This window comes from Castor canadensis, chromosome 12 (assembly GCF_047511655.1).
Source record: "Castor canadensis chromosome 12, mCasCan1.hap1v2, whole genome shotgun sequence".
Classification (NCBI taxonomy): Eukaryota; Metazoa; Chordata; class Mammalia; order Rodentia; family Castoridae; genus Castor; species Castor canadensis.
The window spans coordinates 84,787,637-84,814,270 of NC_133397.1; the positions used below are offsets into that span (position 1 = coordinate 84,787,637).

General features: G+C 43.4%; 1 protein-coding gene across 7 annotated transcripts in view; it reads right to left on the reverse strand.

The window, feature by feature from the left end:
* Positions 1-26,634, reverse strand: part of Cracdl (CRACD like) — a 131,169-nt gene that overhangs the window by 21,108 nt on the left and 83,427 nt on the right. For all 7 annotated transcript variants that reach the window (XM_074050335.1, XM_074050334.1, XM_074050333.1 and 4 more), the window contains exons 3-7: positions 20,112-20,280; positions 15,475-15,610; positions 14,956-15,117; positions 10,245-10,448; positions 4,137-5,760 (exon numbers count right to left, since the gene is read on the reverse strand). In XM_074050335.1, the coding sequence (XP_073906436.1) occupies positions 4,137-5,760; positions 10,245-10,448; positions 14,956-15,117; positions 15,475-15,610; positions 20,112-20,280 (2,295 nt within the window). The remainder of the gene's footprint in view (positions 1-4,136; positions 5,761-10,244; positions 10,449-14,955; positions 15,118-15,474; positions 15,611-20,111; positions 20,281-26,634) is intronic.

The following is a 26,634-nucleotide window of genomic DNA, read 5'->3' on the forward strand; positions in this document are numbered from 1 at the left end:
AATGGTAAATGACTATTACCATGTGTGTAAAACTTTAGTTAAGATGAGCAGTTCTAGAGAATGGCTGTACAACATTGTACCTACAGTCAATAGCACTGTGTTGTACACTTAAAATTTGTCAGGAGGGTAGATTTCATGTTAACTGTTCTTACCACAATAAAGAATTCATGACATATGGATTATATGTGTGAGGGTATACACGCTTACAAATACACAACCATATTCTACCCAAGTAAGCTTGAATATATCTGAAATAAAAGTGTTATCATAGATGGGTGACAGTCTCTTTGGGTCCATTTCTTTCAGAAAATGTCTCTGACATCCAAAGACAAGACAAGGATCTCTACACCCACCCATCCACGGGATCCTGCTGCCACCTTTGCAAAATAACCTACTGAGGATGAGGTCCTTGTGGTTTTTTTCTCTTTTTGTGGCCAGCACAGTACTTATATGTGGCAGGCGTAACTCTAAATATTTGCTGAAAGAATGAATGCATGAACGAGTGAGCATGGGCAAGGCTAGAAAAACAGGATCTGAGATATTGGCAAGTTACTGTGGTGGATCAAAGCTCACATTGGAGGTTGATGCCAGTTATGGAATGAAGTCCCCAGGTGAGAATGGCCATTTGTTGTGCCACCATCCAAAATACCAACATGTGGCCATAAATACATGCAAATAAATCTCACACTCAGAAAAAAAATAAGAGCAGAAAGTAAAGGCCAATATGTGACATCTGGAGTGTAGACTTTGATTTTTTATTATTTTTTGCAGTGCTGGGGTTCAAACAAACCTAAGATTTTGTTCATGATAGGCAACCACTCTACCATGGTGCTACACCTCTAGCCCTTTTAAAATTTTTTTGAGGGAGGATCTTGTTAAGTTGCTGAGGCTGCACTCAAACTTGTTATCCTCCTGACTCTGCCACCACACTGAGCAGAGAGTGGACTTTTTCTATCTGCTTTCTGTGCTTTTCAGTTTTTCCACACAAGGCACTAACTCTTCTGTTATCATTCTTCCCCTGTGCACAGAAAACTGTTTCCTGACCTGCAATTTGTGCTCTAGGATGGATTGGTCTCACAGTAGTATGTGTAATGGCTTACAAAATGAACAAGGCTGATAAGCCTGAACAATTTTCCTCTGCTGGAAGATGAGCAAACTGTGGACCAGGTCTAAACACAGGCCTCTGTGTTGAGGAGCAGACACCATACAGGGCTTATGGTTATCACTCCAAGGTGTCCCTGTGAAGCCTGGTCCCTTTGGCAACTGGGCTTCTGTGTTTATTACAACCACTGCATCCTCCCCCATCCCTCTGTAGAAAGGTTTCTCCATTTCCTCAAAGCAGGAAACTCAGGGTGAGAAGAAAGGAGGAGGAGGAGGCAGGAGTGCTGAGAATAAAGCATCTAGGTCCCCTGGACAGAACCATGCACACATGTGGGGCACTTCAATAACCTAACTTTATGATGCATGTACAGGAGGGGGTACAGGAGAGATGGATCTCACCTAGTTAGCTTGGGCAAAGTACCTGCCACCACAAGGTAATAAACAGCAGTAATTAGGCCTTTCTGGAAAACAGATGAACACTGTTATTAAAACTTTTATTATCTATATGTTTTATGTGAATCAAATTGCCTCCAGCTGCTATAATTTGGGAGCAATGAGGATGAGAGTAGAAGTAATACTAATGAGTTAAACCACAAACACATCTGTTTCTGGGGAAGGTATGGGAGCTGCTCCATGGATGGCTGGAGATGAGGCCCACTAGCACAGACCCTAAAATTCTGCTCTGGTTTGCAGGTGGCAGCCCACAGACCCCAAGGTCCAGAATGGGACCAGACCGTTCCCATAGCCTTTACTGGCATTTACCTTTCAAATCACATCCCCAGGGAGAGTGGGTTCCTAATAGAATGTGGGTAATTTTTCTCCTCTGCCCTTTGCATTCAAATGAAAATCATTACCTGTGACCATAAAAATAATTCTTTCATATTGGAATTCATCTGACCCTGTTATTTCTGTGGTTTAGAGAGTGTTTTTATATATTACATGCATAGGCAAGACAATTCTCTTCTACTACTTAAGCAAAGCCCTTAATAAATAAATAGTGTATTACATATTGTAAGTCAAAAAAAAGAAGAAAAAAAGAAAGCAGAGGTTCACTGGGCCATTCCTGGCATTTTATAGTGAAGGTGGCCTGGCATCCTGGGCTGAGGAGGTCATACAGAATCAAAGGGCCAAGTATCGCCCCTGAGGCTGCTATTTCAGCTCTGACTATGATACTGAGTCTCCTGTATTTAAGCTGTGTTCATTTGGCAGGCCCTTTGAGGGACATTTTCACTTCTAGGCCATGAAGGTGGATGGTGCTGATGGTAGGGTTCCTCTGTACAGAGCAACTGTCCTGGCTATTAAAATGGCCTTTCACTCTACAGTTGCTTCAGTAATGTGCTGGAGATGTGCAGAGTGGATCATCAGCTATGACTTGATCTCCCCCAGAGCGTCCTCACTTATTCTAGTGCAATGCCAACAACAGCAGCGAAAATGCATGCCTAAGCCTTGAAGGCCACACCTGTAGGCTCTTTGCAACTGCCTGAATCCTTGTGTGGCACCTGAGGAACTCCGAGTGCATTATAGGGCTAGAGGTGTGGCTCAAGCCTTAGAGCACCTGCTACCTACTGAGTTCAATCCAGTCCCACCAAAAAAAAAAGAAAGAAAAAGTGTGTTATGCACTGCACATGCACTAACTTCCTAGATTAGAGTATCTCTGGACCTATGTTTACGTGGCTCTGAGCTAAATTTTCCTTCTGTGTGTGCATCTTCCTTTTAGGGTGCAGGATTCTTCAAGAGAGCCACTGAGTTTGTGTTGCTCTCTATGCTGTAATTCGGTGCTTAAGTGGACTCTTGGACTTCTAGTAGCCACTTAAAATGGGCTGAAACATTTTAAACTAAAATTTACCGAGTTAAACTTCTCTCTAGGACCTTCATCAGATACACACATGGCCTACATGTGTAGTGTCATTTCCAGGCTCACATATTTCCATTAATAAAATAAACCAGCATGAATGATTCTGTAGTTATGTTGCAAATACTCCCAATTGACTTTTCACTGCATCTAAAACATTATGAGTGAGTGAAAATGGTCAAAGAGAGAGAAAACTCATCTATTTTGTCTTTGCTCATCTCAAAAAAAATATTTTTAAAGATTCTTGTATCTTACCCCAATCCTAACATGATCTCCATTTTGGGACAGGAAGTAAACACTGACCCTCCACCTTCTGAGGGGCTTATGTTTTACAAAGACTTGTGACTCCAATCAAAGAAAGGATGCTTTCCACATGATACCAGGCCACATGAGGCTGATTATGAAACAGGAAGAAATTCTTGCTTGGGGGTAAAAAAGATTAGAAGGACTCTTACTGATAGAGAAGTGAGATTCTTCATTGACAGCAAGAAGAACCTGCATTAAATTAAGTACACCTCCTAGGACTTGGGGCTCTGTTGAGTGTCTGAGATAATAAGTGGGAGAAGCATTTGAGCAATCCATTGAGGCCCAGTGTCTCTCAGTGAATATGCTACAAAATCAGTTTTTGTATTTCCTTTGTTATGTCCACACACCTGACTTGTCTGTACTCACACAAAATCCTGGTATCTGTTTGTCCTTCTCTACCCTATTGCTAATTTTTTTTGTGGTGTTGGAGCTTGAACTCAGGACCTACACCTTGAGCCACTCCACCAGCCCTTTTTTGCATTGATTTTTTTTCAAGATGGGATCTCACAAACTATTTGCCTGGGCTGGCTTCCAACTGAGATCCTCCTGATCTCTGCCTCCTGAGTAGCTGGGATGACAGGTGTGTATACTCAGGTATAGCACTGGGCCCTATAGCTAATTCTTAATCAGTTTGTTCTTGTTCTTTCAGTGGTGGGGATGGAACTCAGGGCCTTGCTCATGCTAGGCAAAGGCTCTACCACCTAGCTCTATCCCCCCACATCTAATCCTTAGTGGTACTAAGAGGAATTTTGATTCTTTCTTCCAATATCCCCTGTATCAAGTATTTACATGCTTTGTAGACATTCAACAAGAAATTCCAGCTGCTAGGAATTTCCCTGTTTTGCCCATTCCCACATACCCTCCAGGAGGCTCTTACCTGTTCCCCTGTGTGGTGCCTTCTTCTCCGCCATCCTACTCTCCTTCCTGGAGTCAGGAGGCAGGATGACTTTCTCAGGCTCTCTGGGGCTGGAGTCTGGGCCTCCAGGCAAGTAAGGGAGGGTGAGGCTCTGCAGAAGTGGCTTCCTGGGCAGAGGCGGCTTGGAGGTGGGCTGCTCCGGTGACCGGGGCTTCCCCTTTGCTTGGCCATTTGGGGACCTGGCACCTCGAAGTGAGGGGGCTGATCCACTATGACCCTGTTCTTTGGGGAGCAGGGTCAGTCCTCCTCTTTCTAGCCTGATCTCGGCACTGTATCTCTTGATTCCTTTTGCTTCCTGGGAAGAGCCATCTCTGTACTTGAGGGAGAGGGAGGTGGACCTCAGCTTGACTGGGAAGGGGCTTCTGTCCTCACTCGGCAGTGGCTCCTGAGTGGCTGGGCAGGGCTCTCCAGAGTCAGGAGTGGCCACTGCATCCTGGGGGCTCCTGCCTGCACCAGCCTGGCGGGCCACACTGTCCCCTGAGTCCTTAGAGTCATACTCTGATGGCTTTTTAGGGTTAGCTTTCCCACTCTGGAGGTCAGGAAGCACTTGCAGGTCATCCAAGGCAGCCTCACTCTGCCAGGCCAGGCTGCTCTTTACGAGGGCTCCACGGACACCTGTGGGGACAGGGCCCGAATGTTCCAGCAGGCGGGAGCTGCCTGGGCGGGACCGTGCCCTGCACGAGGACACTGAGAACTTCTTTGCACCCCCTCTCTCACTCTTCCGCCCAGGTGCAGCCCTCTCAGGACCCCCTTGGGGAGGCTCAGCCTCCTTAGCCTTGGGGCACTCTGGGGATGTGGCCTCTCTGTCCTGGGCACAGGGGCTAGGCTCCCTGGGAGGTGACTCCACAGCAACAGTGGGTGCAGGAGACCCGCTGAGGCTGGCATCCATGGTCAAAGCCTTTTGCTTTAGGCAGCTCTTGGGCACTGGAGGGCTAGGAGCCGGGGCCAGGGCTGCAGAGGGTTCTCCCTCTGCTCCATCAGGTTTGGGTACCACCAGAGTTAGCTCCATTTCCTCCAGGCAACTTTCATCTGGCCCCTCTGGATCAGAGTGTGTCTCCAAGGTGGCAGCAGTGACAATTTCAGGAGGTGTGGTGTCTCCCTCAGGGACATAGGTAGATGATGCACTTTGCACGTCTTCAGGAGCACAAAACACCTCTTCAGCTGTGTCCTCAGCCAGGGAACAAGGGCTTGTGGTGGACTGCTTCTCCTGGATTTCACTGAGGGTACTAGGGTTCAAGGAGTCTTCAGACAAAGAGGGGGATTCCAAAGAGGGGGCTGGGGTTGTCACAGGCTCAGTGACCTCTGGAGTGGCTGGGCGGCTAGAGGGCTCATCCCTCGGGGAGCTCCCTTCCTCCATGCTGGCACTGAGTGCTGGGCAGTGCTGCAGGCGGCCACGTCTGGCACGGGCTCCTCCGGGGGGCAGCAAAGTGACTGGTCCCCCAGGCTCAGGCTCTTTGTCCAGCATTAAAGCTTGCTGCTCAGAGCTGGGGTTCTCTTCTGTGCTAACTTGGGGCAAAAGCTTCTCCTCATATTCTTCCTCTTCTTGGGTGCTTATCAGATCACTCAGGGATTCAGACTGTGCCCGCTAGGAGAAATAAAGATAAGACCTCATCACTGCAGCAAATATTAGACAGCCTATGACTTCTCTGTTTTCTAAATTTTAATCTCTCCTTTACTGGTCCATTTGGAACTCTGAGCCATAAACTCAGAAGAACAATGGCAGTTACACCCTCAAAATAAATGCTGCCTACAGTTCTTGTGGACAAGCCACAAAACCAGTGGATGCTACTCTAGAGTGAAGCAGAGGGGTGGGGACCAACATGAAGTCAAGTATCTGCCATGCTCTGTGCTCCACACTTGTTATTTCATTTAACCTTCGACTCGTCCAAGGGAAGAAGGGACTGTCATTTCCTTTTTGTATTTGAAGAACCAGGAGCTCAGAGGTGTCAAAACCTTCCTAGAGGATGAGCTAACCAATAGCTAACAGGTGACCCAGGTGAACAGCTAGTGCTGTTCTATGATCTCTGAGCCAGTCTCTAAGGTCAATGCTCTCCAGGGATGTGCCCTCATAGCAAAGCCAGACTGGTTTTTCTAAAAGATGATTCATATCATGTCAAGTATGGTTGACAGCCAACTATAGCTTATGGAATAATTTTTTTTAATTTCAGCTAAATTTAAAGTTTTACAATCTCTTATGTTGTTTTTCTATGCACATCAAACCAAGGCTCCACTAGTGTCCCAGACTCTGGGGCTGATCACTGACCCATATCTTGTACCTCAGCGTACAACCACCACCTCAAGGACTGTCTAAAACTCTATTTCCTGTGGGTAACCTGGCCTGTAACATATCATTCCCGCTTCTCTGAAGCACTACTGCCTTGCCACTCTTACACTACACTATGGTGTGGTTCCTCTGAAATTCAAATTCTAGTCCAGTTTTCTCCTTATTGTCACAAAGTCTATTCCTCCTCTCCTAGGAAAAAAGTGGAAATGAAGGTAGTCACAAATAATTCAAAAGCAACACATGAAAATGACCCAAAGGTTGAGGGTAATGAGGTTGATCCTTTAAAAAAATTCCTGAAGTCAGACCTCAGGAGTTACTCAAGCTGTTGCATAAACACAATTGGCTCGGTCCTCCCCTTTTCTAAAGGAGCAAATGTGACACTATGGGGTATGTTTGCATAGGTTTTGTTGTTGTCATTTGTTGTTAATTTTTATTTTTGCACGGCTAGGGATAGAACCCAGGGCCTCATGCATGCTAAGCAAGTGCTCTGCCGCTGAGTTACATCCCCAGCCCCTGTTATTTCAGCATTTTCCAGGCGGCAACTGCTTGCTAAGCAGACACAGGGAGACTGGGATGTTTGTGACTAATAAGCTAATCACTGCCAAAACACACAATCCTATTCTTCAGATTTAAAAAGAAGATGTACAAATAAATCTATGGGAACTTTTCCCAAGCTGCAGGTTCTTGACTTTGCTGTGTCACTGGCCTTTTGCTACCACAGGAAGTCATTGATGTTGAGTTCTCCAGGATATGTGGGTCATGATTGAAAACCATCAATCACACAATCCAGGCTACATCGGTGGAAAGCTGGGGGGCAGTTCTGGCTTGGATACCTCATAGCTGTGGCAGGACAGGGCAGGATGAAGGCTATTATGGAGTGTGGTCTCCAGAAGTTGACCTCAGATGCTGAGTAGAGCCTTTGTGGAAAGCAAGGCTGCTTTTGCCTGGCTCAGGCTCTCTGGCCAAGTACAGCAGGCAGGAACTCAGGGTCCCACACTGCCAGAGTGGGCTGTGCCCATTCTGTCTCTGCAGCCTTCCTGTCACTTCCTCCTCTGCACCCTCACAGTGGCTTGGCACCCTGGAAGCACCCTGAGGAAGTGGAGATGGAGGAACCCATTGCTCAGCTTGCATGATGAAGATGCTATTGTGGCTGGAAGGTCATCTGCCTCATCTTGCCAGAAAGACAGCTCCTTGGAGCATTGCCCACTGGAGTCTGGGCAGAGCACACTGCCAAACAATGAGCAGCAATGGGGGCAGAGAGGAGGTGTAAGTCTCTGAGACACAGGTCTTGCATTTGGCAGCTCCTCTGTGCACGAGACCTGAAGCTAGTCATTCAATCATAGCAACTTCTATTAAAATGGAGTTGACAATGTTCCCTGGTCCTGGTACCACCTGGCTCGGGCTGTGGACCAACTGGCGTAGTGAGATGTGGGTGTAAACTTTATGTGTGTCCTGCATCTACTGCATCTGGAACCACACACAGAGTGTGCTTCTCTGCAGCTAGGTAAAATGCTGAAGTAACAGCAAACAGTTATCTTTCTCAACCTCTGTTGTTATAGGAGGCAGATGGGCTCATTCAAATGCATGCAACCATGTATTTCAAATTTGTAACAAGTATCACAGTCTTGATAGCCAAGGTTTTGCTTTACAAAATAGGGGTCTTAAGATAAGAAGAGCCCTTTTATTCTTTTTCCCCCTACAGTTCCAAATGATTCAGAGCCTTGATGATGTGGAGTACAGCCCCCTCTCCCATAGCACAGCTAGAGAATACCTGGCCAGGCAAGGATACAAGCAAGAACAGAAAGAGACTGCAGTGGAAGTTTTAAGAAAGCCTGGGCTCTTGAGGTGAGGGAGTAGGTGATGGAGAAAGAGGACCCAGATACTATGGGTGGGTCAAAAGAGCAGGGGACAGCAGGACCTCATGTCCAGTGAAACCCAATGGGAGAGAAAGTTCCCACAGGACAGGAAGGCAGCAGAGAGAGCAGCATGAGCTCCTTCCCATCCTTGGAGCAGAAAGGGTACGTCTGGAAGCATCTTGATGGGTCAAGGCACGAGGAAGGGCCTCAAGGTTGGGAAGAGCGGTCTCAGGATCAAAGAATGAAGGGGGTTCTGGGCATGATGGACAGAGGCCTGAAAGGTAGGATCCATTGGTGAGTGGAGATGACTGGGAAAATATGAACCCCTCTAAGAGCTAAAGATAGCCATGCCTGCTCCCTACCAAGCAGGGAAGGGGAGAAGGGAGAATGGAAACACTAGAGTTGAAAACAAGGAAATACTATGTCTACATGTTTCCCCAGACTGACTAAATCAGATTTTCTGTGAGTCTACAAAATGAGATTCAAGAACCAAGTCAAGTTCAAAGGTAAAGAAAGAGGGTTATAGCTCAACCTATGGGGCAGTGAGAGGGAATGCTGCATTCTATCTGGAATATGAGCTGGACTTCCCTCTGTCACCAAATCCTGCCCATGCCTGAGCAAAAGACATTTTGTGGGGGACAAGACATAGACATGAACCCAGAAGGGGCTGGCCCTGTGGCTCCACTCGGCTGGAGCACGGACAGGTCTGGAGGTCCTGGACCTCATCATGTTCCCAGAGCACACAGCTCTATCAACACACTGGATACACAAGCATGTATGAAGGGCCCAGTCCCCAGCTGGCATGTTAGTCTGCAGGTCACCCACCTGCATCTTCCTCTGGCATTAGTTCCTTCAAAGGTGGAAGGAGTTTACAAAGCACCTCCTACAGGTCCAAGAGGAAACTAACTAACTATATGGGGAGTCTCTAAAGTTCTGAGTGGGTCCAGCCACTGTCTACATAAGTATTGAGTCTGTCCTGGACACTTCATCAATACCCCACAATCATGTCTCCACGGCAACAGAGGGAGGACATTGATCTGTCAGTCTTTTCCTCAGCACTGTCATTCCCTGTGGCCAGACTGGCCCCTCACTCTGTACTTTACCTCTTCCAAGGCTGGGGCACTACAGGCTCAGTCAGGCAAAGGAGAAGGCAACAATGTTACACAGACTCTAACACACTGGTTACATGAGGCCAAGTATTCCCTGAATCAGCTGATCACTTCCAGAACTATGAGATGATTATTTCTCCACATAGCATACCCAAAGAGGGGTCTGGTCTAGCAGAGGTAGGTCCCTGCCCAAAGCAGGCATCCACTCCAGTAATTCAGCTTTGTCATTCATTCACTCATTCATCCATTCAACAAACATTTACTGAATGCCAGCTCTGTGACTTGCATTGCCCTGGGGCCTGGAAGTACTGTTGGGGACAGGGGCTCAAAGTGAGCACATGCATTTACAAAGGTCCCTTCTGTGTATGGCAAGTTCTCTGTAGGACTTGAAAGATCATGGTGAGCCTTACTGGGGACAGAAACTATGAGCTGAGCCAGCCTGGAGCAAGTGTGTCTTGGGCAGAAGACATAGAAGGACTAAGGTTTGAGGCTGGAGACAGCTTGAGGAGCTCAAGCAGCAGAGAGAAGGCCAACGCACTGACTGAGAAAGATGGGTGTTAGGCCTGGCACCATACAAAGCAGATTCTTGATAAAGTGTTTGTGGAATGCACAAGTAACTGCATGAATGGATATGTGAATGGAGTGTTTATGCAAAGGAAAGCCATCTCATTTATGCTGAAAATGCAAGCAACTCCAGCTCCTGCAGAGGGGTCCAACTGACTATGGGGGTGTTCAGAGGGAGCATGTGACCCAGTGCAGGGGGCGGGGAGTAGCTGCCACCCTGCCTGTACATCCTGTGTGGAGTAGGAAGTCTAGTTACCGATGACAGCCGCCTCATTTTGCGGTTGCGAGGCTTGACCAGGAGCTTGTGCTTGGCTGCAGAGTTGTCCAGGCAGGAGGAGAATTCTGGAGGGTGGCTGAAATCAGCCACAGGTGCCAGGCTGCTATCTGAGATCCGGGAGGAGATGGTGGCATCACTCATGTGCTCTGGAGACTGTGGCCGGGATGAGGGCACTAAAGAGATCTTCATGGGACAGGGAATAAATATACCAAGCATTAACTTCATGACAAGAGGTAGTAACAGCAAACACTTCAACCCTCCTTTCGTCGTACTCTTGTGCTGTCTTTGGGCTTTATCTGGGAAGCAATATGCTCAATTTGGCTCTTGACAGGAAACATTCTAGAACACTCCTTTAGAAAGATAAATGGCTGAGAATTCAAAAAAAAGTTGGGCCAAGCCCTGGAAATCTGCAGTCCTTTCAGAGGCTCCCTCAGCAGACACTGTCCTCCCCACCTCCATCACTATTTTCTCCAGTGGAACAGATCAGCCTGATGTCTCCAAGGGCAGAGGCACCTGCTCCCATCTCTGGAAACTGAGAGGGTGGTAAAAGGTGTGCTTTGAGGCACAGGAGGTACCATGCCCCCATCCAGCATTCCATCAAGGAAGCTTGCTTTGTTCATTCTCAAAGATTTCTGAAACTTCAGGGAGAAATCTGGCTTTAAGTTGCCATCTAGTGAGTTGTGGACATGTTACTAGTTTATACCTCTGCAGTGAGGAACTGACAGTCAGCAAAGGGCAAAGCACTGCCAGGGAGGAAGAGGATCTGGGAGCCATGCAGACAAACGAAGGCAACACCATAAGACACCTGCCCACTGAAGTTGGCGAGTCCCTTCACAAAGCACAATCTCAGCACAGAGCAGTGAGCAGTGAGCTTGTTCGGCCCAGAGCAGGGGTGAGGTAGAGAGGAAGAAGCTGGGAGCTGCTGGATTTTGGTGCTACCCTGAGATCTTCAAACAAGCCATCCTTTCTATTTGAGTATGGTGATAAATACTATTTGTCACATTTTAGCTTTTAACTTAAGAACGTACTTTTATTCACTGCACAGTGATTTAGTAAGGCTTCATGAAAACAGCCATTGCCATCTTCCAACGGCAAGCTCCCAGGGCTTGTTTTCTTTTCTAGGAACCCCACACATAGGAGGGACCCAGCAGCTTTCACCAATGACATTATTAAAGGGACTAACTGACTCAGGGAGTATCCCTGCAGAGAAATGACCTCAGAGAACTTATTTTCCTTGTTCACAAAATGGTCCTTTGTATTTATCAATGGCAGCATAAAGTTTATTCCTGTAAGCTGAGAGGAGATAATTATCAAATTGAGGGAAATGGGTTGGAAGTAGATACTATCTAATTTAACTCTTAGCTAACTCAGGTACTTGTGGGAATAAAGTAAGGAAAAGAAAAATAAACTGCAGGACTTCTGGCCATGACTACAACTGTGCCTGAAGCTTTGGCTTCGACTGTTTGTTACACCTGGTGACTCAGGAACGTTGTCTTAGATTGAGCAGGTGATACCTTTCCCAGATAATCCTCAAGGGTCTCAGACAGGATGTGCATATTTCAAAGTTGTACAGAATCCTTAACTTTACTCTCTATGTATAGCGACTTAATAAAAAACATTTTTTCTCATTACCCAGGATTTACGAGAACAAAGATGAGATATAAACACAGTCATTGCGCACATGAGAACAATTACGTCTGTGACAAACATGGGCCTTTGGTTACCCATCTATAAACCTAGCATCCCAAAGGCTGCAAATAGTGAACAGCTGCTGCCCTGATCTCCATGTGGGTCTCTCTGCATTGGTACTGCCTGGGAGGATGGCTCTGGCTCTGGCTCTGACCCCTAGGTTGGGGGATCTTGTCATGGAGTTTAAATTCCCTGACCTCTGTCCATCAGCAAATTCTTCCCTAATGCCACAGCTGATCTCCCCACTAGGGAACTCAGCTGTTCCGGCCTCAGAACTCTCACTTCTGTTGAAGGTTCTTGGGTACTGGAAAGACCAACTCATTCATAACTCAGGAGAATTGTAAGAACTGTGATCTACCTTTGATCAGTGATGTGCTTACATGGGGGTGGGGCTTGATGGGTGTCTGGGGAGAATGATGAAGCAGGGAAGCTGGGTCGTATTTTCATGGATGGGCTGATAGCGTCCAGACAGTATTCACATCTGCACTGCTTATTCCTAGTCACTCAATTCTTCCTGAAGTCTGTGCTTCTAGATGATTCTGGAAGAGGAGGATTTAAAAGTCTAGCAGGTGGCCTCCTATGGGAAATGCAGCTCAAAGGCTTCTGAAGCAATTCCTTGATGTTCAGAAACTTTTGTTAGGGATGATCCTGGGTGATAGCTGCTTTCCAATGTTCATCCTCAAAGTGAGAGACTCAGCCACTGAGGAGTAGCTAAGAGTGGTTCACATGGGACTGGCCATCAGACAGGAAGCAGGGGGTGGGACCATGCCTGTGGGTAAGGAGATGCCTGCTGGCTCTGCAGGGAAGAAGAGGCACCTACCTACTTGATCTCACTTAATCCTTCCCCAAACCTTTCCAGGACACAAATTCCAAGAGGTGCCAAACCTGACTAAGATCTTCATAGCAGAAAACCTAGCATATGACCAGTGAGACATACAATCTGGTGGTGACACAGCCTGTGCATTTACACAAGTGCTCTACCACTGAGCTACACCCCCAGCCCTAGATGTGTAATCTTAACCACAATCACCAAGTCAAGACTCTTTAGTTGTTGATTCATGTGGCGATGAACTTCAAAAATGACTTCACATATTTTCTGAAAACCTTATCCTGTCAGGAACATCAAATATTTGCTCCTAAGGATATTTTTTTTCACACACTCATCTTACAATGGTCTGTCAAACGTGGACCTGGGGAAGGTGACACACAGGATAAAATGAAACAATACTATCTTCTTGAGATCTAAAGTGCCATTATACCAAATGCCATGTGTTATACAAGCACATTTAAAATGGGTGCATTGTTTTTTCCTCTCAGTCCGCCAGTTGTGCACAAAAAGCTCTCTGGGCTTAAAATTCAATGAATGGATCCTCCAAACTATGATAGTAAAGACTGCCTATATTTTTCCATCTTAACAACCCAAATTTTGGTTTCCTATGAAGCTAGTGGGTTGTGCATATTACCCAATAATTAATAAAAACTCAGAACTTCTTTTAAAAAAATAAAGTAACAACCATAGGAATTAGCCCCCTGGCCTAACATGAGTGGGCCCTATGCGGCTGATTGGAATTTGTACATCATGGTGCCGAGAAGGTTTGGAGCTGGGCTCAATCTTTAATGAATGGGGCTAGATTATACTCGTCTGTCCTGACTGTCCTGTCTAAAGTCAGAAAATCAGGGTGCTGTGAGTCAGAGACCCATGGGATGGGAAGAGATAGTCAGTCAACAGCTCCCATGTGTCTTCCCACCACGTGGCCTGAAACTCACAAAGTTACATCTATGCCTGAGAGCGGGACAATGAAACTGTACATGGGAGTATTTTAAGGCGCAAAGGAATACAGGATTGCTCATCAGCATGGATTACCTAGTCCTTCCTGAGGCCGGAGAAGAGTGAGTAGCCCACTGTTCTCTTAGAGTAAGCAGGGATATGCTCTGTCTGGAGCAGAATCCTGGAGAGAGCAATTCTTTTGCTAGCTCTCTGAGAATCCCCATTCCATGGCTGACTTAAACTCAGCCACATCATCACTGACACTCTGGGACCCACAACTATACCCCAAATGAGGAGCAGTTACTGAATATAAACCAGAACAACTAGTGCAGCCCTACAACATCACTGTGAGCAGCCCCTCAGCCAGGCCAGAGGTGAAAGTGTTCTAAGGATAACCAGGGATACAAAACATAAACTCTGGCCTTCATTTGTTTTCCATTTGTCAACTCCAACTGCATCCACCCAACAGCAAGGCTTATCTACATGGGGAAAATGACCATCTATTTTATCATTTATGTATGAGAACATTGTATTGGTGTTAAGTGCTCCTACTTTGATAAAATAACATTTTATTGTTATTGCAGCATGAGTATCATGAAAATTGCATCATGAGTATGCAGGAATGTTTATGTACAAGAAAGATCTCAATTCCTCAGGAGCCTCCTCTTGGATACCATGGGGATGAGTTTCCTGAGGTCATAAACTCCTCTCCCGCCTGTCAAACTTTCCCTGCTGCCTTGTTTACCAGCAACAGACCTCATGTTACTCCCCCTAAACCAACAGGTTCTCATGGTCATGACTCTGACATGGAGCTGAGATTAAGGGATATATGCTTACTGTTCCCTTTGTCCATAGGTCAATGTCATGGTAACAGAAAACTCACACAAAGGTATCTCCCTTCTTTTAAATGGATTCTGGGTCTTGTCATCTGCTCAGAAAGGAAAAATGACGTAGGGGTTTGACTGTATCAGATCTGCCATACCACCATAAAAAAGATGTCACCAAAACCTTATCTCCTAATCAGACCTGAATTTCTACTCTAAGAATGAAAATAAACAAAGTCCAAGAGCCAACTGTGTGGCTCCAGTGACCTGGGATGCCTCACTTCCCTCACTCATGGAGATCTCCACTGGGGATAGGGGGTGGGGGAAGAAGCACACAGAGGCCCAGGAGCTCCCGCTGCCCTCAGTGGCTGGTTTGATGGAAACATTCAGTGACACAGGCTGCACTTGCCTTTATGGTCGTGCTGGGTCCCACATCATGCAACAGGGACATCTCTGGGGGACTCCGGGGCAGCCCGTCATCCTCAGAGCTCATACCAGTGTCCTCTGCCCGCTTGGCAGGAAGTCCCCCCGGAGGCGGTGGTCCCATTTTCACATTACATTGTATTTTTAACTAGATTGAAAGAAAGAGCATGTTTTTAGCATTTTCATCAACAACAGCTATCAACAAATCTTCCTCCTCTGATTCATTCACTCAAGATATGTCTTCAATGCCCTTGTGTAGTACAGAGCACTGAGCAGATAGAGCATCTGCCACCCTGCTCTCTCACTGCCATCTCTCTTGGTCATTTAAGTTGTAACTTAGAGTGAGTCAAGATCCAGGTGTGAGTAACTTGAGTGTCTTAGGCAAACCGTGAAGTATATGTGAGTCTACTTTAAATATATCGGATAACCAAGGAGAAATCATTTGGAGTCTTCTGGATTGATACCTGACATATACAGCAAGTGATACCGCCAAAGAAGTGCTTACCTGCAGAGCTTTAATCCGGTCACACACGTTTTCTTGGGAAAACACTCGCACTGGCCGAGCTGGGTCTTGTCCTGACTCAGGAATGAAAATACTGTCGTGTGAGAGGGCCCGGCTGCCCAGTGTGCCCCTGGACTCCCTAGGATAAAAGAGCCACTGTGAGCCTCTGGCCACCTCCATCTGTCACTGACTCCTGGGGCACCCAGAGAAAGGGGGGTGGGTTAGCGGCACATCATACATGACCCCTCTGCTGTGCTTAGTTTTTAGTTGCCCCTCACTTTGGTTTATCCCCCTCACTGTCAAATACCACAGGCTACTATCAGGAGCACGGTATAGAGGGGAATTTTCCTAAGAGATATGAAGGTCGAAGGAAGTCTTTTTATTAGTGGAAAAAACAAGGTTTGACAAAGTGTGAGGTCCAAGACAGCATGCCTGCAGAGAAGAAGGGCTGGTGCTGGCTAGGTTCTGTGAAAAACTGTCTTGGATGTCCTGGGAGGGTGAGGCCAGGGCCTGAGGGCCCCTCAGTGAGCTGGAGGCAGTTTACACAGCAACTAAGGTCCTGCTTATAGAACATCCTCTGAAGATGGGTGAAACCACACATCTGTGGCTCCTTTGAAAGAGAACTGCAAATCTGTAAAAGCCATGCCTTGTTTTATGATCTGGCATGGTCCGTGCAACCCTACCACCATGCTATGTTCTGGAGCATAGACGGCAGGTCCCTCTATCATCATTAACCCCGGCCCCGAGCTCAAGGATCTGATTTGGATCTGAACCCACAGGACATTCATAAAATGTGCTCAGAGGATGTGGGAATTAGCTGTCAGATTTTCCTAGAAGCCTAAACAATAGGTGGAAGGAGATGACTGAGACCCATAGAGAAGGAAGGAAAGCCACCTCTGCATACATGGGACATCTTGTGCACACTAGCCCCACCCCATCCTCCCTGGGCATCCTGTCTTCTGTGGGGCATTGGAGACTGAGGTGTGGCCCTGCCCTACTGTGTTGGTTGGTGGCACTGCCTTGTAATTAAACTTTTTAGCCTTCAATAGCAAGCTTGCAAGTGGGAACCTATGGCTCCCAGAAGGGTGTGTCTTCATAGTTCAGGGAAGAAATCAACTCGGTAAGAACACATGGTCCTCTCTGCCAATAGCAGCTATTAACACAAAGGTCACACACACATCTGGATTTCCTTCCAACAGCGGACAGCCACCATGTGGGTGACAAAGATCTCTTTGCATTGGGACCAGGTTCACCAGATGAAGCTAAGTAAGAACCTAACAAACTCTGCAGAACAATGTTCATAGTATGACAGCTGTGTTTGGGAAAATGGGGGATAAATACATCTATGAACATATGTGTGTTTGCTTACAAATTTTTTTTGGTGGTACTAGCATTTGAACTCAGGGCCTTGAGTTTGCTACACAGGTGCTCTGATTGCTTTAGCCACATCATCAGCCCATGTTTGCTTATATTTTTAAAAATAAGTAAGAAGGATAAGTAACAAATGAATACGAGTTGTTTCCTTCAGGATAAAAAGAACTAGAAGGGCAAACAGGGTCAAAGTTACCTTCATTTACAATTTTGTCTTTGGAACTATGGAAATGTTTTACACAAAGACAAAATCAAACAAAAATGGAAACAAAATGGTCTCTAAAACTAGAAAGCATAATTTCATGTTAGGCTGTTGACAGAACACACAAAGAGAAAGTATGATTTCAAGTGACTTTAACTCTATATCCAAATGACTTTTCATTCCATATCTGGATTAGAATGAATTCTAAGAACAACACAAAGATATCAAATTGTACCCAGTAGCTTTATTAGCAGTAATATAAACAGTTTTAAACAGAGTATAAAACAATATTGTAATATGTAATCTCTGTGTGGGAAAGGGAGCAATAAAATTGCTATCTTATATTAAGAGATTACTATAATCAGAATTACTGATTACTATCATCAGAAGTCAAGTTTTTCAGCATAACAGAAAAGAGAATACAAAGAACAAAGAAGTAAAAAATTGTCTTATTAAACTTGAATCATAAATAAATAAAAATGATTTATTCTCTTAGAAAATAAGACACATCTTAGCCATATCCACTAGAAAGGACTAGAAGCAATGAGAGCCAATTAGCAATCATCCCTGGGCAGCCAGATTGTCTCTGAAACCATTTCACACTTAAAGAGAGGAGGAACCAGGATCTTTGAGAAAAAAAAAAAAAAAGACATAAACCTGGCATTTCTCATTGTGCAGGAAAGCAAGGAAGTTTTCAAAGATGGATGGGCTCATGTCAAAAGAATCCAGGAGCTAATCTGAAGTGACTCTCGATAGTCCCAGATGGGACAATTTTAGCATTTAAAGTGAATGAAGACTGCTATGGAGTAAAACAAACCAAACATATAAAAATCAATGTGCTCACAATGATACTTGAGTTAAAAAAAAAAAAGAAAAGAAAAATCCAAACTCATGGCCACTATTGGGAGGCATGCATAGGGTACCAGGTCATTAGTCTGAAGCAGAGTCAATGTTGGCCTGTCTTTCCTGTACAGATTGTGTCAGGGCAACCTTGGAGCTGATGAAGGAAAGCTCTTCACAGAAGAGATCCAGGGCCTAGCATGGTGGATCACACTTGTAATTCCAGCTACTTAGGAGGTGGAGATCAGGAGGATGGAGGTCTGAGGCCTGCCCCAGGCAAAAAGTGAGAGAGCTTAGCTACAAAAAATAAAGCAACAAGGGTTGGGGCATGGCTCAAGTGGTAGAGTGCCTGCCTGCAAACCCAGTACTGCTAGTGTGTATGTACAGGCGAGGAGAGTGGAAAGAAGAGAAATCCAGATAACAAATGTAAAATGAACAATGGAAATAGAAAAACCACAATTTTGCAATGAAATATTGGCTCATCAGCAAATGTTAAGAGGTGTAGACTGATGGAGGGATCACGCTGACAACCTGATGATCCAGGGCTCATCTGAGCCTCAGTGGACAAGAGACAACCAGAAAATATTCAGCAAGGACAGGACACACCCAACACTATCTCGAGCCTGAATCTAATCACTCTTCTAAATCAATGATTTACAAGGTCCTGAGAGCATACAGGCACATGTTCAATTGAACAAGGAGAACAAATTCAGAGTGCAAGACATTCTTCAGGGCAAAGGAGCTTGTGCTCCACCAAATCAATGACAGGAAACGAAGAGGGGAGGGCGCAGGGACGTTGCTACAGATGAAGAGACTTAAGACGTTCACTGCACAGACACAGATGTGATAAATGGGCATCAACTTAAGCCCACGGGGCCCATATGGGCTTTGCCAGCACTAATGCACCTCAGCCCAGGGAATCACCCTGCCACGGCCATGGACAGGAAGTTGCTGCAGACTAAAAGGCACACAGACGCTCATGGGAACTAGAGGACTGGTCTCTTCCTCAGTGCTGCTCTTGAAAGACATCACTGTCACTTTCTGGACTCATCCATACCCCATCTCTAATCTTCCTCTAGTTTACCAGGCCAGTCCTGGTAAACTGTTACCAGTAATTGAAGAATAGCTCCCTGCTGGGTGCTGGGACTAGAAAGACAAAAAGGGCCCTGTCCCCACTTTCCCCAAGCTTCTGTCAGACAGAGGGCATGACAAGGGCGTGGCTGGCTATGCTCCAGCTCCAGGTTGGAGGGGTCACTCCCAGGCCTGTCCCCAGACCAGCACCATGTGCTCCTCAGAAAGTGGGGTGGTGGGTGTTAGAGCTCCTCTGGGGCTAGCCAGTGATGACAGTTAATAATTGGTAATGTTATCACCACAAAACTTTACTCCCCAAAGGTCCAGAGCACACTGCCTAACGAACAGCTAGGTCCCACCACGCTTCATGAGGCAGGCGTTCCCTGCTAGTGCTGCAAACGCTTGAATCAAACCTAATCTTTCCTCTTCGGTCATTTGGTGCCACCAAGTGGTCAGTATGATTTCTACACCTAAGAGCACGTGAAGAGGCAGCAGAGGAGAAAGGAGCAGGAGAAGGGACAGGACACCCTTGTTGGGATGTTCAAGCCCAGGACCTCATGTCAGCTGCCCCGTCCCCCAACTCTGATGGACAGTATGCATGCTTCCTATTCTCAAATAAGAGGGCCAAGTTTTAAAAGCTGGATAGCAACAGATGACAGAAATAACAGCTGGAATAACGAGTGTACACATGACAACCATATTTTAATGAAACACAAGTTACAAAAATAGGGATTTCTTCACTAGATCCCCTCAAATTTTCACTCACATTGGGTCTGTTATTCCTTGTGATATTTGTGGTTGGTTTTTCCTAATACTGAACAATAGAAAGTTTCTCTTTACCCAGCCTCGCCTCCATCTAGTGAGAGGGCTCTTATTAGACTACTCAGTATTCAAGTTTAGAGAAATACATGCTTCTAGTATCATATTCCAGGCCCTCAAAAGAGTTTTTAGTTAAATTAAGCCAGGGTTCCATCCTAATCCTGCCACTTTTAGCTGTAAGATGTTGGGCAGGTTCCAAAGCTTATCTATGGCTTTTTTTGCTCATTTATATGGTGGTGCATAGTATCCATGCTGACAGTCATCATAGACTTTTGATACATACAGCATGGGACACAGCAACTATCCAATCAGGTTTTCCCCACAAAAAACTACTTACTCAAGTTCATCCTCAGAGTCATAGCCCACTGGCCCTGACTCAATGGCAATGACCTCAGTCTTGGCCTGGTTTTGTTTCCAGGTGCTGTTTCCTGTCGACGAAGGTGATTCCTTTCTCTTCTTCTTCCCAAACAACTTCTTGAATGTTTTAAATTTGGATTTTTTCTTTCCTATACAGATCAAAAGAAAAAAATTAGGAAGAGCGTGTTTGTGTGCAGGTATAAGATAGGCACACAATGGAGGAAAGCCAGGCTTCTGCCCTCACAGCAGCTGTGTGTTTCTGAAACACCACGGCCAGACAGCAGATGCACTGCCGTTTTCCACACCTGAAAACAAATCTTGATTTCTGTTTATTTAGGATATTTAAGTAAATGAGCCGAGATGTCTTTTGAGTATGATCACAGAATCAAAACTCAAGCAACTTTTCTTCTTATATGAAATCAAATTGAATCTCTAAATATACATAGGTAACAACAAAAGTCTGGTTGAGGTAAAGGCTATGTGATATCCCAAGTTCTTTTAAAAAATTATTATTTTATTCATATGAATTTGTGGGATGCAGTGTGACAATTTGACATTTGTACAGGTGAATGATCAAGTTGGGATAGTTGACATTTCCATCTCCTTAAACGTTTTACTTTTTTGATTAACACATGATTTCTGGTATACAGTGTGATATTTCAATACATGAATATATAGTATGTGCTGATCAAATCAGGGCAATTAATATTTCCATTTCCTTATCATTATTTGGGCCAGTAGTCATTTTTTCCTAAGGATATACTGGAGCTATTGTTCCACGGTTTTGTGGGTTCTCATGGATAGTATTACACTGTAGAGGAGGCAGCCATCAATTTTTCACTCCTGTGAAAAGTAATCTTTTTTTCCTAGTGGTTTTGAGATTTTTTTAAATCTGGACTTTGGGTTTCTTCCCTTTCAGTGCACACATTGCCTTTTATTTATCCTTCTTGGGATTCACTGGATTTCTTAAGTCAGTGGATTGGTTATCATTGTAACCAATTTCAGAAAATTCTCAGCCACTCTCTCCTGTTGAAACTGTGCTAAATACATGTTACAACTTTTCACTTGTCCTATGTCTCTGTCCTCTTTTTTGCATTTTCCATCTTTTCATCCTCCCATCCTACACTCTATAATTTCTTGTGATCATGAGCTGATACAATGAGTTAAACCCATCCACTGAAATTTTAGTAATTATATTTACTTTCAGAAACTCATTTGATTGATTTTAAATCTCCTATATTTTTAAAAATTATTTTTAAAGCTTATTACAGTAAAAACACTCTTTCTAGCATATATAGAGTAGCACAATTCTCCACAATCAAGATGCTGAACTTTTAAGGACTGAGTGCTGTTGCTCATGCCTGTAATTCCAGCTGCATGGGAAGTGGAAATAGGAAGATTGTGGTCCCAAGCTGGCTCCAGGCAAAAAGTGCAAGACCCTATCTGAAAAATAACTAAAGCAAAAAGGGCTGAGTTTTGATTCAAGTGGCAGAGTGCTTGCCTAGCAAGTGGGGGGCCCCGAGTTCAAAGCTCAGTCCCACCAAAAATAAAAACAAAGATGTGATGCAGAACTGAACATCAGTCAGTCCCCAAAATTTCTTGCTGCTTTTCTGTAGTCAAACCTTCCCCTCCTTTTAACCCCTGGATGGGTATCTTCTCTGTTCTTATAGGTTAGCCTCTTTCAGGATGTCATATTACATATATATTCTGGCTCTTTGACTTAAAGTCCCATTCATGTTGCTATGTCTATCAATAGCTTATTCCTTTTTATGGCTGAGTAGTATTCCATTATATGGAAATACTGATTGGTTGAATCCTTCAACCAGTTGAAGGACATTTGGATTCTTTTCTGGTTTTAGCAATTATTAATAAAGTTGCTATATTTTTGTGTAAATGTAAGTTTTCATTGTTCTTAGGCAAATACCTAGGAGTTGGGAGTGTGTGCCTAACTTACAAGAAACTGGCCAAATGTTTCCCAAATGGGTGTTCCTTTTTGCACCCTCACTAGAACTTTTCACTTTTCTTTCTTTAGATGTTCTAATAGTGTGTAATGTGTCTCATTAAGATTTTAGTTTGCACCGTTTAGTGATTATACATGTCGTGTATTTATTCATGTGTTTATTTGCCATTTGTGCACATTCTTAAATAAAACATCTTTCAAAATGCTCTGCCCATTTTTTAAAATTAGGTTTTCTTCTTTTTGAATTTTGATAGTTATTTTTTTTTAAGTTTCAGCAAGGATTTATTTTAGTATAACAGGATAAAGTATAGACAAGGGGGGTTGTAGAGAAAAAGAGAGAAACATTTCCTGCCTTCATGCAGGAAATGGGAGCAAAGATTCTGAATTTTGATAGTTTATTTATTTATTTGTGGTACTGAGGACTGAACAATAGTTTTAAAGACATGGTAGATATAAATATTTTATCAAGTATGATTTTCAAATCTTTTATCCAGTCTGTGGCATGTATTTTTATTTTTTTACTTAATAGTGTTTTCCACAGAGCAAAAGTTTTAAATTTTGAAAAAGTCTAATGTATTAATTTTTTCTTTTATGGATTGATGTGTCATATCTAAGAACTCTTGGCTAATCGTAGGTCAGAAATATTTTCTGACCTAAAGTCTTTTAAAGACTTTTAAAGACAAGACTTTTTTTTAAGTCCCTTAAAGACTTTAGGGTTTTGTGTGTATGTCTATAATAACATTTTGAGATAATTTTTTGCGGTTCTGGGTTTGAACTCAGGGCCACACCTTGAGCCACTCCACCAGCCTTTTTTGTGTTGGATGTTTTCGAGATGGTGTCTCATGGACTATTTGCCAGGGCTGGCTTTGAACTGCAATTCTCCTGACCTCTCCCGAGTAGCTAGGATTACAGGCGTGAGCCACCAGCACCCAGCCTGAGATAATTTTTGGATAATCTATGAGGTATAGATCAATTTTTTAAACATGTGAACGTTCAGTTCTAGCACCATTTGTTGAAAAGATTATCTTATCCCTTCTTCACTGAGTTGCACTTGCAACTTTGTCAAAAGCCAACTGACCATACTTGTGTGATCTATTTTTGGATTTTATTCAGTTCTATCTATCTCTATGCATCTGTCCTTTTGCCTATAACACACTGTCCTGACTGCCATGACTTCATGGTGAGTCTTAAAGTCAAGTATTGTGAGTCTTTCAACTTTTGTTCTCTCCAGGTTTTCTTACCTATTCGAGTCCTCTGCTTTCTTTCATGGGACGTTTAGAATCAGTTTGCCGATACCTGCAAATTGTCCTGTTGGGATTTTGATTGCTTCATATTTACCAATTTCTCCCCTCTTCCTATGGGTTATCTCAAAGCAAAGCATCCCAGGCACTACTGTCATCTTATCCATATAAATGTGTTTTTTTCCTAAATAAAAAAATCTCTGAATCTTCATGGAAATCAAATAAGTGATTACTGGTCAATATTTCTGCTAGAGAACATTGAGCAACTGTATCTCTGAGTGTCACAGCTCACTTTTTTAAACATTTTTTTTTGCAGTACTGTAGATTGGACCCAAGGCATTGCACATGTTAGGCAAGTGTTCTACAACTCGAGCCATGCCCCCAATATAGCTGGCTTTTAAACAGTGTAACACACCTATATGTACTAACACCACAGATGCAGCTCAATTTGGGGAGAATTAGCACCTCAGCAACACTAAGTGTTCTAATACATAAATACAGTATCACTCGCCATATATTTAGGTCTTTGTTCACTGCTTTAACCAATTATTTGTGGGGTATTTTGTTTATTCATTTGAGAGAGGGTCTCTGTGTAGTCTAGGTGGCCTCAAACTTGTAATTCTCTTTCCTTAGTCTCCCAAGACACACATTTATTTGTATTTGTCAATATACAGATTCTTGCACTTATTTTGTTAGGTATATTTAAATATTTCAATTTTGGTACTATTACAAATGATACTTTTAAAGCTGTTGATTTCTCAATTATTCATTGCTAGTAGATAGAAATGCAACTGATTTTTGTATAATGAGCTTACATTTTGTAAACCTGCTAAACTTGTGTACGAATTCTGGGTACTTCTTTGTAAATGTTAGATAATCAAGTCATCAGCAAAAAGTTTTATTTCTTCCTTACATCTCTATTTCCTTTATTTCTTTTTCTTGCCTTATTGCATTGGCTGAGTACTATGCTACTTTTTATGGCTCCCTTGAACTTCAAGATGTTTTCAAACATTCTTATTATCTTCCAAAATAGTATGCAATGTTTTATTACAGGTATGTGATAATTCTGATGTTTGATGATTTTTTGTGTGTTTCTCTTATTTCTGCTATGTTACTAAAGTTTCCAGAGCTGTCATACAAAGCAGCACAAACTGGGTGGCTTAAATAACAAAAGTGCACTGTCTTTTGGAAGTGAGAAGACTGAGGTCAAGGTAGTGTTGGCAGAGGTGGATCCCTCAGGGCTGCGATGGAGAGAAATCAGTTCCACATCTGTCCGCTGACTTCTAGAAGTCTGCAGGTAATCTTTAGTATTCTTTGGTTTGTAGATTCATTACTCCAGTGGCTACCTTCACATTCACACAATGTCCTTCTTGTGTGCTTGTCTGTGTTCATATCCCTCCTCCTTTGCTTTTTTTTTTTTTAGTTGATATCCTCTTTCTTTTTTAACTGTACAAAATAATGAGTTTCCTTATGACATTTTCACACATGCATACAATGTACTTTGATTTTATTCAACACCTACTTCTCTCCCAGTCTCCCTTCCCTTCTTCTCTGGCTCCTCCCCTCCATAAAAGTCTTTTGCTTAGGTTCATGTCATTTTGTCTGTTTTTATTTATGGACCTAGATGCCTCCTAAACTTCCCCCTTTTATAAATGCACCAGTTATATTGGATTACATGATCTCCTCTTAAACTAATTATCAGATAAGGACACACTCTGAGATACCTGGGACTTCAACACATAAATTCTAAGGGAACACAATTTAATCCATACCATTTGACTCTAATTTAGGTGCCCTGTTACCTACATATCTGGTTATATGCTTGTTAGAGTACTGAAAATAGTATGTTCTATAAGACTCTAAGGTCTAGATAGAAGGCACTTCCCTTTAGAGAAGTCTGTTTGCCTCTACAAGTGCTTGGGGTTATGTCCAGTGTAGGAGCACTATTTAACCAAGTTCAAGGCTTGGGGTTCTCTAAATTATTCAAGGGACACAAACTGAAGCTACAAATTCACAAGTATTGGTTTACCCCTAGTAATCTACTCAGATGTTGTATTTCCTTGGGCTCCCAGCTTATTGTAGGGAAGGGGTTGGTTCACTTTGTACAGGACTTTTACTTTGTTTTCTGACCCCATATCTCACCTTCTGCCACACAAAAACACGAAAATAAAATTCAAAATTTCCAGGATTAATAAATGATCTGAGGACAAAGGTGATCACTTTTCCTTTCAGCTATAATTTTTGTGGCCTTATTACTTCTTAATTTTTAAAACAGTTTAAACATGTTCTTATTTAGAATTTTATATTTTAAGTGGGAGAGTGTTGGGCTGAATAATCTTAAGCTCACTATTATTAGAAAAAAAAAAACAAAGGACCTTTAGTTTCTCTCTTTTTTAAAATTGATTCTTTGTGATGACTTAGGTAAATATTCAAAACTGGAATTTATTGAGGTTATTGCAGGATAATGAAATACCTACACAAAGAGTATTTTCTTATTTTAAAATAAGCGATAATTCTGTGTCCCATAATATGAGAAAATTTGAAAACTCCATTTTTTCTTCTCAGGGCTAATCTTAAGAATCTCACCTTTTATTTAGATTTATTTAGTATCTGCTAAAATGTGGTTCTAATATAGAGTAATCAGAAAAATTTCTCTGTAATACATGACATAGAATTTGAAGGTAGTGGATAGCAACTAGAATTTACTATTACTGGAAGCTATTTTTCCTGAACAAAATCAAAGAAAATCACTATTGGCATTTTAACTTTAAACAAGAGAGATCTGGAGGCCTTTGTTAACAAAAAGAGTATAAGTGGCTAATCTAGGAGAAAGGCATGTTGTGGAGAGATCAATGTTTTTAATGCCAGTTTCACAACTCTATCAAGACACAAATAGTATGTGGGTAACAGTGAACTAATCACATAATTGATAACGCTTGGAATGTGTTCTAAGATGATGATTCACTGGTCTGGAATTTAGCTCAGGAGAGGCTATATTTTATTCCTGAAAGACAATAAATGTCATAAGAGAGAGGGTCAAAGGCTCTCTTTTGATGTCATTATTTTTTCTGGATGATCAGGTTATCCTGTACTTTGCAAAGCCTCCTACTAATACCTTTAGATATTCTTGGATGATAAATGAATCCATTAGCTCCTCTTCCTTGGCTTTTAAATCAAACTCAGGACATGTTTACCTCTAGAAAGATGACAATGATGTTAAAAATCCCCCATGTTTGGCAGTGAAACAAGGGAACACCACCTGGGAGTGACCTTAAATAACGTGGGTGTGCTGCTGGACACAG